We start from the raw sequence: 14,357 nt of genomic DNA, 5'->3' as shown, positions 1-14,357 counted from the left end.
GAACGATAACTCGTTAAGTTTAAGGGCAGTGTGCACAATATTAAGGAAGATTGCACGTATATTTTAAAATAAATTTTTAGTTATACTCCTCGAAATTTAAAAGAAAAATTACATTGTGTATAACCAATTAAGTTTGATTGGACACTCTTACAACCGTGAATTGGAAATCTTTAAGTCTATGCGTTGCTGATATGAAAAAAGAAAACTCGTGACATAATTGTGTCTTCATGGTCCTTTGCTTTTTATTATAATCAACTTAACTGAAAGTTGTGACGGAGATTAATTGTTTATATCACTACTCGCATAGTAGTGCCTACACTGCATGTATACCGATCCGTGGACTTTCTATAGTAACGGTAATTTTCATTACTGAAGGAGTCAAGAACATTATGACCTGAAGACCCTTAACAGGCTGAAAGCATGCTTTCGGAAAATGAAATTTGAAACAAAAAGCTGCATAAATTCTTTCAGGAGAAGTGCAAATAACCTGTATAACCTTGAAAGTTGCCAAGATATTTTTGGATTAGGGATCTTCGTGGATTCCCTATATTTGTCTCGGTCCGAAGCACATTTGTGTTAGCTTCACAACGTTTTAACCAGTCATAGTAGAAAGATGACACTACTGATATGCTTGTTAACCACTTTTAGAAGATGTGCCACATAAAAAAAATGTATTCTTGTTTGGGAGGGTTTGCATAATTGTTAAATACTTTGATAAGATGAGATAAACTTTTTGTCCTTAAAAGGCTTAAGTCTGAAACTTAGACATCTGACCGTATTCTGTATTCTGTGAATTGCAGACATTTGTGTCCGCTCCATAACTTCACATCATTTCAGTTTTACCGTAACGACGGGACCCTTTGAGATGACATCTAGTTACATGTATAAAAGAATTTAAGTTATACTTGCAATAAAATCTACCTCAGTATATGGAGCGACTATAGGCTAATTTTTGACCGGTTGCAGAATCTATCCTCCTTGATGAATAATATGGTCCCCACAGCAATGGTCCGAGAGTCTAAAGCATCGAAGAAATCATCGCGAAGATGATCGAATTTCTGGTTAACAATACCTTAGTCGAGTTTGGTGACAAGATCTTCCTACAGATCACTGACAAAAAATCCAACGGGAACAAAACTGCATCTCTCATTTGGCCGACTTTTTTCGTTTTCATTCGAGGCTGAATTAATCAAAGATCCTATCAAAATATGCCACAAAGATCTTGCAAATTCCTTCCATTCCACTTTTAGATATATCGACCATGTCTTGTTTATTAACACTGTCCATGGTGAATACCAATCACATTAAAAGATAATGGCCATGACAGATTCTTCTACCAAGATTTCTTTCTACAAAGCAATCGGTAGTATCAGCTTTCCATCAAGTTGTTTGATAAGTATGACGATTCTGACTTCCCTATTGCAAATTTTTCATATCTAGAGAGCATCACTTGCTTTCCTAACTACGGTGTCTACACGTGGAAGTTGATTCAAGGCATTGTACTATAAAATCGGGATTTTGACAGTTGAAAAGAGAACTCACAAGACTTATATGTGATCAAGTTTTATGACAATTATGGTGTACTTTTAAGGTCGTCATAATGATCTCTTTGGGAAATAGAAAATTTCCCTGTGCGATTTGAAGTTGTTTGATGCTCGTTAGTATACCTGTCGATTCTGTTTTGTTTACCTTGTTCTCACTTTGGAACGTGACATTACTAAGGATTGACCCGATTTACAAGGCGGATGCTGCAGATTCCTTGTACATTTCGCTGGTATCAGAATTCTATTATTTTGTTCAGCTGATATCAAGTCCATTTTACAAGTATTTCACATTGTTTCATACCAGTCAAGATATCGACAAATATTTTTGTTGTATAAAACATGATGTAAACTGTACTTCTCTCCTTTTTTCTCTGGGTCATCTCTTTCTCTCTCAAAGGTTTCAGCCTGACAGATTTCTCATGCTTATCTAGATGCTGCTTTACGTAACATTTTTGGGACTAGGGATGTGTGAAAGTGAGTGAACAAGGGGAAAACTCAGTTCATTTCGATGTGCAAGATATTTGAGGTGATAGTAATCTTTTCATTAGCTTCATTGTAAATAATCAATTTAACATAAAATCAGTGAGTTTAAGAGGATGTCCTTTTTGGTAAGTTTCATGCACAGATGGAAGTGTTCTCACCTCCAGCAAAAATTGTAAAAAGAATAAGCAGCATTTCTGAGGACAAACTTCTGTCTGAAAACACCAACGTTTTCAGCACATGTATTATACCCAGTTCCTGTTGGGAGCATTTTGATTTATATAAAACATTCAATCCTGCTGTTATAATATGTATAAAAAACTAATAACTGACATAACTTTCATTTCACTTTATATAGCAGATCTCTTAACAATACTGTTACAATACTTCTGTACACAATTATCAAACACAAGTTTTCCTTTCAGACTTAAAATAACAATGCCCTGAAAATAAGATGATCATTTGTACTGAAAAAGTGTCAGCTTCACTAGAGAACAGTGCACTCTCAGGATATTCAATAAAGAAAATTCTGTGTTAATATTTGAATCGCATACTCACATTTTCATTTTAACAAGGCTCAAAGTGAATACTCACATGAAATTCTAACTAATATCATTTTTTTATCATGTTCAAAAGATTCTTGAGAAATATGAAGATATAGTTTTCTGACATCGCCTTGCATTCAAATGTTTTACAACATCAAGTGTTTTGTAGTAGCTGTAGCATATTGATCTTATACACTTGAGACACCACAAACAAATGTCCAAACATAATATCATTTAACAAATGACAGACATTAAGTATGTGTATAACATATGATACCAGATAGGATATACAGCACTAGAGTCATGATTTAAATTGAACAAAACACTTTCTTGTTGAAAATCATGATTATGAACAGAGAAGAATCAACGAGTCCAATGAAAAAATCAATGATATATCTTTTAAAAACAATAAATTATCGTTACACATTTAAGTGTGGACATTTATTAGAGTAAAATCATAAATTATGTTGTTATAATGATCAATAGGGTGTTTTTTTAATGTAAATTTTACATCTAAGATCTCATGATGATGATGAAACAGTTTCTGGTAATTTCCAGTCTTCTCCCATTCCATTAGGTGTTGCTAGAAATGTCTTATTTATCATGTCTTCCATTCGGTTTGGTAATTCTGCCACAGCTTTGAATTAGATGCTTGACACCTCATCTAGACACTCTATTGACTGACATATTGACTTAGTCCGAGCCTGACTCTGAATCTGTTTCATCTGATCCTGATCCTTTCCCTGATGACGGCGGTGAAGGAAGGATTTCTTCGTCAGAGGGTAGCTAAAATGAAACAATACAACAATCACTCTCTCGCGTATAATGAATATCAACTGGCCACCAACTAAAAAATTTAAGACTCAAAACACAATGAAGTTTTTTCTTCTTTTAATAATGTATGACCCTTGTTTTCTTTCCATCCATCAGTAATTAAAACAAGACTCAAAATCTATGAAAGCTAAAACAGGTCTTTTAAGAATTAGATTGCTAGAACACATCTACATTAAGTACTGATCACCTACACCAAGCTTGTTCCAGACAAAGCAATGACTATAGAAAGGAAGAACACATCAATTCAAGTATACCCATAGACTTATTAGTGCAGATTATAAAAGGGTGGCTTGTAATAGTGTAACATATCACTGAGCATTTTTCAATTTTGTGGTGATATTTATTAGGTCAGGTGAATGAAAAACACATTTGCTGCAATAAATCGGAAATATTTCTCACGAGTTTTGACTCATCATACATTATCTTGTACATTTACAAACAATGCTACAGATCATCCACCTGGGCAAATTTACTTTCTTAGTGTGACTACTACAAAAGTTTTTATCAAATGTCAGAATAATAAAAAAAACAAAACTTTTCTGGTTAGATATGGTTGTATACTGTAAATGTGGTTATATTTATACTTATACTAATCACTCTTGTTGGCCCCGACGTAAGCGTGTGAGGGGTCTTATTGTGGGAGGAAACCAGAGTACCCGAGAAAAACCCATGTGGTCGGGCAGGTGACCCCTTACCTTTTCACGTCCCTTCCGGGAATCAAACCCCGGTCGGCTAGGTGAAGGTGAGTGTATTACCACTGCGCCACCCGACCACTCTGATGTTTATTTTAATATCTATGTAATATATCACAAAAATTGATAGGTGTGGGTGAAATTTACATGGCTAATTTAGTGTAAATATCCCCACACACAAATTTCCACAATTCCACGAAGGAATGACAACACCACCAATCAAATAATTACCTCTCCAACGCTACTTTCTTTATCTTCTTCACTTTCTTCCTTCTTCACTTCTTTCTTTACTTCTTCCTTCTTTTTGGCTTTCTTCTTCAGGGGTTTGTCTTCATCAGAAGAACTAGAACTTGAGATAAACTCCTTGCTCTTGTAAGATTCCCCAGCTCCTGCTCTGCTCTCTGTGACCTTTTTAGATGGACTCTTAGAGGAGCCTGAAGGTTTCTTGGCTCTAAAACACAAATTTGTTGGTATGGAAGTGTAAACAATAACCTTTTTTAAAGATTATTTTTATTCCCCTTGAAATGTTTGTTTTTACTAATAGTTCTCCAAATTTTCCTGAACAAGTCACTAAATCACGTATTCAACCACCAAATGTCAAGTAGAATACTTTCTGCTTTAAAAGGCATTCAATCTCCTGACTGGGTAAAACCGAAAGAATTAAACGGTAAAGGCAAGAAATTTCAACTAGTACACTGCGGGGTGAAATGACATCGCATCTAAGACTTGGGAATCATTACTGGCTTATAGTATCAGAAGGGATACCAGTAATGAAATAGTTTTATCAAGTCAAAATGTCGTAAGGAAAATAGTCTTATATGTTTTGATGATACATTGATGCATTCCAAGTTCAAATAGATTGGTTGGAAACTAAAAGAAGACATTTCTGGACAAAATGATAATGCTCAAAAGAACAAAATGCAAAAATTCATTCAAATATTAATCAATCAAAAAAGTCAATCCTGCGAGCATAATCTCGCCATCTCATGTTTCAAGGAAATGGAATAAAATTGAGGAAGGAGATACCCGTAGAAGATAAATATGCAATAAAAAAAAAAGAAGAAAAAAAAAAAGGACCTAAAATCATTTGAATCAAACTGCTGTACTGGAAAACACAAATTCATGCCATATTACCTTTCAAACAGGCATATAGAAACAGAAAAATCTATGAGATCACCTTTTCTTTGGCTTTTTCTCATCTTCACTATCACTTTCATCTTCATCACTTCCTCCACCTTTCTTTGGCTTTTTGTTGTATTCTTCCATTGCAACAAGGTATTCTTCCTTTGCCTTGGCATGCTTTTCTTCCCACTCCTACAGAACCAAACAATACACAATTTGCCAAAGAATTCAGCTGATTTAAATATACAATTTTATTGGAGACTCTCATGACACGTTCATACAGAATCAGCAAATTACTGCAACAAGGGGCAAACAGAAATCTTGACAAAAAGTAGGAGGTGAGGTATTACTTAATTCCAGAAAATTTTAGGACAACAGATTAGTATTTTCTTTTCTGAATATTCTATTGCAAAGTTCTTGCATGAAAAAGAAATTGGGCCAACAAAAACCAATCTCCTTGAGTAATATACACTTATAATTATTGCAATAGCGATGGATATTGGAAGGCTTATTACCAGGCATGGGCTTACTGATAGATAAGTATACACTAAGAATGAGTATTCCTAAGGTTTTGAACTAGGTCTTTTCTAAATTGGATCACTTTCAAATTAAATGGTGACCTCCTGTATAGGTTTTCATATCTATGCTTCCAATGTAGGTGTGGCTTCAATGTAGACCTCGATTAATTTCCCATGTTTACAGATTGATACCTACTGTTTTGTCTTTCATTTCCTTCCACAGTTCACCAGCCTTTTTGGAAAGTTCTGTGATTGACAGACTGGGGTTGTCTGCCTTAATGCTTTCCCTATTAGTGTTGAACCAGATCATATAACCAGACATTGGGCGCTTCGGCTTGTCAGGATCACGATTTTTGTTCTTCTTCCGCTTAACCTTCTTCTGACCAGGCTCTCGCTACAAATAGTGATATGAAAACAGTTAAAATTCATAACTGATTATTAGTTGAAAAAGGATAGGCTTTTTCATGTAGTTATTCTTAGCAATGAAATGCATTCTCCACTGCAGGTATATTAAAATTTTTATCCTTTAATGCCTCGTTTATGTAAAGTTTGCATAAGAATGAAAAGTATTGACAGTTAACATCATTAAGGTGAATAATGATACTTGTTTCATCTAAATCACATAAAAACATCAAGATTGATCTTCTTTTTACTTCCGTTTTGTGTTGGATTATATATAGATATATATGTAATTTTTTACAAAAAACTTTTTCTGTCCTAATGTTGTCCAGTTGTTTATGCACGTTTGTGGTATAAAAGACACACCATCTTAAAGCTCAGCAAATCTTTCCTATGCAAAGGCTTTATTTTGCCCCTTTTAAAATCGAAAGCAGTTCCTTCTCCGGAGATAATGTATCATATTTTACCCTTTTACACACCACAAAAATATATGATTTCATAGTTAACTAAAATAGCAGTTCTTTTCTTCCCAAGTTTCTTTATATTTTCAATTCAAAAATAGTATTGGCTAACAATGACAATAGATTTCTAATAAATTGTTAATTAATGCAGAAAAAAACTTTGTCAGAAAATGTATTTTAGAAGTTATTCTTAAATTGATGTTGCCCATCATTACAGCTGGTTTTAAGTATAAAGTAGTGTGAGATTAATGATACACTATAATACACTAATAATACATATAAAACACTATATAGAATGTAAGACACTTGTAGTGCTATTAGGCTGCATGAGGGAGACTTTACATAATTTTGTACTTACAACAGTTTTAGCAGTACGGGCCTTCTTCTTTTCCTTCTCCTTTCGTTTGGCCTCTCGTTTAGCTTCAGCCTCTGGACCACTACCCAGATCATCCTCATCTGACTCTGATGTTGTTGGAGGGTTACTATCATATCTGTAATGGTGGTTGTTCTAATTATTGGCCAGTAACTATCTATTGTAGGCCTAGGTTATATGTGTTGGATTCTTTGTAGTGAGAAGGAACATTTTTACACAGATTATCAAGTTATATATCAGAATCTATATTACAATGGTTCTGTTACTAAATGAAATATAAAGAAAAGAAAAGTCTTTGCGTTCTTAATGGAAAGCAGCCAGATATAAAGAAATATCTTACTCTTCAGCTACTTCACTACCGCTGTCACCAGGGTTGAAAGATTCATCTGGAAAACAAATAAACATAAATTAACTGGTTTAATTTGGGTTCTGTACCTCTGATATTGTAACATCTTGCATCAGTCAAGCAATTGCTGTGATGTTTTCTGTCCAAAACTAATCAAGAGATTGTCTTTTGATTTAATCGCAAAGCAAGGCTCAATACAAGATGTGTATCCTTGAGATAACTTATTTCACATTGGATTTATTTTCGAATTAATATGCCAGGAGATTCAATGGTGAATTCAAATCCCTCACGATTATTTGTATGAAAATAACTCTTTATCCATGCTGATTCGGTAATCATCATCAGAGTCTGTATATCTAATAGCCCATAATTTTCAACTTAAAAGTCAAAAGTCATTTATAAAACACCGGTTGTGAAATCATGTATGAGAAAAATCATTCTTCCTGATAAACGGGACATAACATTCTGATTGTCTATAAGTTTTTTAATCTACAAGATTCTTGAATCAATTTTAAGTGGACCAGACTTTCAAGTGCCAACATCTTTCTTTCCATTAAGGAAGTTTCATGTTGGAGGATTGTTTTCATTTGTGTTGAAATGATTCCATGATCTTAAGAGATAGCAAAGTTGATATTCACCTGAGCTGTCTGTTTCATCATCCTCGTCATCGCTGTACCTATCCTTTCCTTCTGCCTTCATCCTCTCCAAGTATGCGTCATGATCACCGTCATCATCATCACTGTCGTTCATGTCATCAGCATAGTTGGCACTCTGCTTCTGGTCCTGACAACCAAACCACATTTACTAAATTACCAGCAATTTTTGATGTTTTATTTCAATGACCAGAAACATCACAAATACGATTTATTCTGAAGTCCATCATTCATAAATGTGAACACAAAATTAACACTGTCATGGACACCACTATCAAATGTATCTCTACCTACCAGTTTTCCGCCAATGTTCTTGACTCGGAGTTTCTTGTTACTGACAAAATCATACAACTTGCCATATTCATCCCTGAAATTAAACATACAGAAAATTTCATTTTAAGGCAAGTATGATGCAAGACTAAAAAATCAGATATATACATTTACAGGACTCATCAGCTGTTTAAGGTAACTATTTGAAGTATTTTCAGACTCTAACAAGAATTATGAAGACTATCAACTTACTTTTCTATTCCAACAAACGTATGCATATTGCCTGACTTTGTCTCCACATCAAAGTCAAATGACCTGGTACTGCCTGCACTCCTGGCAAAATTAACACTAGACACCTCGTCAAAGCGGATATGCATTGGAGGTTTATGTATGAAAATGAACCCTCTTTCCAGTGGGTACAGGAATCCAGTGGCTGCTTTGTAAGAACAACTAATAGCATTGGTTCCTGAACTCCTGAAATAAAAAAATAATTTTGAATCAAATTAGTTTTACAACCAGACAACATCTCGTTACGAGTTGTATATATATTTCAATTCTTTAAATACCTAAACTTGACATAATTTTGATGCCAACACTGTAGATATCTAACTCAAGAGATTTATTTATCAGCACTATTGTCAGTGCCCAGATCTTTTCTACATATAGTAAACCCAGCATATGGAAACATTCTTTTTGTATTGTCCAATTCTCTTAAATACTTGTACAGGAACAATATTTAGGAGACTGATTTTGTAACTATGAATTTACCCGATGAATGTTCCTGGGACTGTAATCTTTCTGTTGGTGACAGCCTTGAAAACACGACTGATGACCTCATATTCTAGACCAGACATCTCACGCTGTAGTTTACCCTCATACTTTGTCTCAAAGTCTTCACTGCAAGAGAATCACATATTTCATACATCAAGAAAAGAACACGAACCCATCAACTGTCAATGTCTGGTTTTGTATTGGACAAGAACATATTTCCTTCTTTATTAGCATTTACTTGCTTTCTGGGTTTATCACCCTGTCAGCAGTCAGGGTCATTTTGAGGCAGGGGCTATCTTGTGGAAACAAGTGGCAACCTCTTTACCAACATACCAGAGGTCAGTCATATGTTGTTCAAAGCAATTTTGGTAAACATTTAGCCAAAGAACACAACCACACCAGTCTGGTCATCAGATTGGTTTCTCGTTTCAGACAGTCTGTTCCTCAACTTCCAGAAAAACACTAACTGCTACGCGTAGGAGGTGTCAAGTCTGATACCTTGGGTCTTCACCTGAGGTTATGTTGCCAACATTCTAACCGACTGAACTATAACTGCCTGTAGTATTACTGTACTATATCTAATTCATAATAAGCCAAGGTCTCAAGACAATTTTATTCATAGAAGGGTATGGCATTATTTTACAGGACGATGGCATGCATGTCTTAGCATATAATGGACTTGTAATAGACAAAGGTGGGTTTATTACTAGACACAGATTTAAAGTACTACTGGGTAAACAAAGTATTGTAAATCACGAAATTTGGGGGAAGGTGATTTTTTCCATACTAAGCTTAACTGTCCTTTCGAAAAATGTATTGATGACATTAGCAATCATCTTTAGGTCCGAACATAATTCTAACCAACAATCACATAGCAAGTGCTATAGGCTTACCAACATCATTTACCATAAAATGAGTTATGAAAGCAAGGAATACTTCAATGTGTATGTATGTAAGCTGCCAATTAAACGCTTAATATAACAGTAATTCAACCTCTAGTTTTAATGTTAACTAAATATCCAAGAACTATTTATTGAATGAGTTTTTGATTAAACATGTAACTCATTGAGGCATCTTCTTAAACATACACTTCAAATTTAACCATGACTGATGAAAAAAGAGTAGCCAGTGATTACGATAGACTTACTCTGACTGGCCCAGTTCTAATGTCATCTCATCATCCTTTTGGAACAGAAGAATGATAAAAGGATATCTTGTCTGGCCCTGTTTGATTGGTGGATCCAAGCTCACCTGTTTGGAAAAATGTGCAGATTAAGGCAAAAACAATTATTTGTGTTTCCACTAAACCCATCAACAATATATTCCTACAGTGAAAGTTTCTCTTAAAGCAATCTATATAAAATGTGAAGAAAAAATTGACAAACCTGGCACATTTTTTTCTGGTATGTTTAATTGTTAATAGAAGCCTGTGTTATTTTCTTAGGCCCATTAGTTAATTAGTTCATGCAAGTTCACAAGAATGGCATAGTTTCATGTCAGAAAATCTTACTGGTCAAGAGTCTGTAGAGAAATTTAAGTCTCTCAATCTTCCTTTAATATTTCAAACATAATATTAATTTAAGAAATATTTGGATTTCAAGTAAAAACTGTCTATTATTTAAATTTAAAAGATTTGAGTTCACAAAAATTTTGACTTCATTTCAGGCAAAATTAATTTTTTATGAATAAACAAGAAGACACATTATGCTGATGATTATAAACTTATAAAAGAAAATTTGGGCATTTGGAAGTAGCATTTGATGAAAGTATTGCACAGGACAACTCACCACAAAAAACATTTGTCTGCCATCTTTGTGTGGTAACAGGAATAAGCGTAAAACTGTTGTGTAGGGGATTTTGTAGTCAAATGTTTTACCATGGAGTTGTAAGAAAGTTGGATAAATCTTAAAATCATATCGACCTCTGAAAAAATAAAGATTATACATTAATTCAGGTCTTGCTGATTCAGTGATTAATCTACATAGAAATTTTTGCGATAAACAATGTATACTTTTCTCAATTGTCCCATTAAAAATGGGAAATAAAACATGCTATACATAGAGAGGATTTTGCTTCACTTCTTTGTTTTTTGGTACAAAATGTCCAGACATTTTTAAATGTAGATAAATCATTGACAGTCATCGAAAGTTCTTTAATATCCTTAATTCTGATATTAACTTTTTTGATTTTAGGGCTTGTAATCAAAATGTTAATTATATATTTACTACTTCTTTCATTAAAATGATACAAATATCTGAAATCAAAGACCTGTATTCAAATCATAAATGTTAAAATCAGGTGTACCCACCTTGGTGTGAGACAATGTATTTCTGTGAAAACTGCAATAGTTTCTCCAGTTGCCTGAATGATATCTGCTTTGTCAAGAACATTCTCATAAAATTCCTGCCAAAGAAACCAACATTCATGAGAGTTACATAAAGAGATGTTTTAACATGTTATGAATCATTTATCACTTCACATGATAATACTCATAGTCAGCATTTAATAGTTTTGGGTCAAAAACAACCAATGATAGAATACTGATATCAAGATTAGTGCAGGTCTTCCTGACCAGTGTACATCCTTACCATGGCCTACTGTTAATAAAATCCTAAAAACCAGAAACAATTTTACTGTCAAATAATTATGTTTTTAATATTTTCCAAGAAATGTCTTATTTGTAGCAGTCAACTACAAATGAAATTATGATGGAAGGAAAGACACAGACAAAGCCTTGAGCTTTTGGACATCTCAAAACAAGGACCAAACAATTTCTCTTTATCACAATAATCCAGTGAGAGCTGAGAGCATTCAGTGTACATACCTCAACTGGATCTTTGTTTTCTGTGTTTTCACCCTTTTCAGCATTTGTTGCAGCTGGCTGCCCAGGAATATGGAAACGTAATTCCATGAGTGAAACTGCAGCATCATCATTTTGATGAAACTCCAGAGTAACTTCACTTTTAGATGTTGTTGAATGTGAAACGTTGTTGAGAGGTACTTCAAAAGCAAGCTTGTTATCCACCTCAAAGTTTAAGGAGTTTCCTGATTAAGACAAGATGGCAACAACTTTTTACTGATTTATATTGTTTTCAATAGATAACTGCAAATGAAGTTTGATAAAATCATTCTATTGACTTTGTATATCGGTCTGGAGTCACTGTCAAAACTATGGTTCTATAAATGTAAGGGAAGAAGTAACCCATGTCTGGGAGAAAATGTCATTTTCACATGCATACCACAGACTACAAATTTGACACTTGAAAAGTTCTTAACATAAATCTGGATCTCCCAACCAGTTGAAACTAAATAAGGATTGAAGACATTATAGTTAGGTATATGAAATTAGAAATGGTTTCAACAAAAATGCAGTGATAAATTAGAGCGAGCAAAGTGTTAGTTTATGAGATATAAATACCTGTGAAGTTTGCAAGTCCCCAGTTCCATCCCTTGACAGACAAGTCTTGTTTTTCTAAAGTTGTTTGATAATATTTCGAAACGAAGTTGGCCAGCTTGTCAAAATCCTGTCAACAATATTTTACATGAAATATTAATAATAAGAATTAAATTCAACATGGATATATTTCAAAACAGCAGATTTTAATAAATGAAACCAGAAAACAAACAAAATGAAGAGTTAATCTGAAGTTTATGTATTTAGATAAAATATTATGCCTTTGTTATTGTGCTTTTTGATAGAAACTCTTCAATTGTATACTTGCAGGAAAACTTAAAACTATATATATAGTATAGGTACACACATGATAGAAAAGTGGAAAACCGAAAAGAAATGTTAATACTTAGATATATTAAATGGAAACTTACCGAGCATTAATTTGTTTTAAAAACATTAAGGGTTAAAATGCTTACTGCTTCTTTGAATCCGTCATATCTGTGAATGACACCAGTATCCAACATGAATTTTAAACAGTATCCTCTTGCTCGTTTTAACCAGTAAACTTTGTCAACATCTGTGCTCTGGTATTGGTCAACCTTACCAGTTTTAATGTTTTTAAAACTAACACTGGTGCTCTGTAGCTTTAGCTTGCCTGCATTCTGAAATCAAAAACACAATATCATCAAAATATTACAAAAAAATGGGCAAAGGTTATCACTAACGGCAAACAACTGAATTACAATAAATCAATAAAAAATATACTGAAGTTGACTTATCTTCTACACTGGAGAGTGTGTAGAAAAACTGCAAAATTAATGACTTAAAGCTTTCACACATGAATAAAGAGATGATAATACAAAAAAATGAATTCAATGTAAAATATATACATAACCATGTGACAGAAGATAGAAGTGTGCACTTTTCTCTTCAGCAAAACTTCATGAATATGGATGCAGTATGTTCTAAATTAAGGATTTTGATAATTTCAACTTTGGTTCTTCGGTTTTCTTCTTTATGGCTCTCATGTTATCTTTATTTCAGTTTCTGCATACAGCACAAGTGAGGAAGGATTTGAATTCTGCTGCCTTCCTCCCATAGCTGATAAGTGAAATAGCATTGAAAATCACTAGTAAAATGGTACTTCATATTCAGTTATGGGTTAAGAGTGACAAGTCCCTTCTCATTTTATGTTACCATATTATTAAGGTAAAGAAATTTCAGTGGGATGGCACTATTACAGAGTGGGTCAGTGACCAAGCACTTGTATCTTGATGTGAACCACCGATATGAAAATCTGCCACATCGAATATCGCACTGTCTCTGAAAATTTGCATGTAAAAAGTTGTTTATTATACATAATCAGTATTAATCACCTCAGACAAAACAAATTAATTCAATATCATTATATCAGCTGAATACAAGCAACTAAATTATGTTACCAGAGCTCCACGGACTTCTTGTACCACATCTGAGTATTCTTGAATGTCGCTCATGTTTGATAAATGCTTTCTCGCATTAACTTATGTTAAATCAATCCCCGTCCTCACCACTCTACATTTCTTCGTAACATGTGTAAAACTGATGATAGAACATATTCTCATGTGGTCCTTTTTAGAGCTTTCCTCGGATGTAACGCGAACGTTAACTTCCGGTTTCATACTCGAAAGTATTTACTATATAATAGTCAAGTTTGGCTACGTTTACATATATATTGAGGACTCTGTGACATTGAAATAAGTTATTCAATCATAGAAATTCATACATAAACATATTTCGTGGATTTATTTAATAAATTCATATCTGTTTACTCGCACTTGTTTATTGGATCTGACACTTATACCCTGTCTAGTCTCTTGGCACACCAAAATATATGGCGGGAAATGGTATTGTTCATGCATCAGAATTAATTTTATAAGTATGAATCGTCTTTTGAATGAAACAAATTTTCTCGA

The 14,357-nt window shown here is 33.8% G+C and overlaps 1 protein-coding gene across 1 annotated transcript; it reads right to left on the bottom strand.

Moving 5' to 3' along the window:
* Positions 1 to 2,358: 2,358 nt before the first annotated feature.
* LOC132550062 (FACT complex subunit SSRP1-like) lies at positions 2,359 to 14,005 on the bottom strand. The gene is made up of 17 exons (XM_060214072.1): positions 13,845 to 14,005; positions 12,879 to 13,064; positions 12,427 to 12,532; positions 11,833 to 12,053; positions 11,317 to 11,411; positions 10,796 to 10,931; positions 10,156 to 10,259; positions 9,006 to 9,134; positions 8,490 to 8,711; positions 8,262 to 8,334; positions 7,953 to 8,097; positions 7,309 to 7,354; positions 6,954 to 7,086; positions 5,932 to 6,129; positions 5,273 to 5,409; positions 4,327 to 4,546; positions 2,359 to 3,355 (listed from the first exon to the last, which is right to left on the bottom strand). The coding sequence occupies exons 1-17, from the start codon at positions 13,896 to 13,898 to the stop codon at positions 3,263 to 3,265; spliced, it is 2,298 nt and encodes a 765-aa protein (XP_060070055.1). The 5' UTR covers positions 13,899 to 14,005; the 3' UTR covers positions 2,359 to 3,262.
* Between the last annotated feature and the right edge of the window lie 352 nt (positions 14,006 to 14,357).

Source organism: Ylistrum balloti, unplaced genomic scaffold (assembly GCF_031769215.1).
Source record: "Ylistrum balloti isolate Yb309-2 unplaced genomic scaffold, AGI_CSIRO_Ybal_v1 Utg370104, whole genome shotgun sequence".
NCBI classification, from domain to species: Eukaryota; Metazoa; Mollusca; class Bivalvia; order Pectinida; family Pectinidae; genus Ylistrum; species Ylistrum balloti.
This window is presented reverse-complemented; position numbering and strand designations above follow the sequence as displayed.

What these genes read in the sequence shown, in the direction of transcription:
- LOC132550062 (XM_060214072.1), bottom strand. Translation starts at nt 13,898, where the DNA reads ATGAGCGACATTCAAGAATACTCAGATGTGGTACAAGAAGTCCGTGGA. An exon ending in AAAACAAAGATCCAGTTGAG is followed by an intron (nt 11,412 to 11,832) that starts GTATGTACACTG and finishes TTTCTTTGGCAG; the next exon opens with GAATTTTATGAGAATGTTCT. An exon ending in ATACATTGTCTCACACCAAG is followed by an intron (nt 10,932 to 11,316) that starts GTGGGTACACCT and finishes TTATTTTTTCAG; the next exon opens with AGGTCGATATGATTTTAAGA.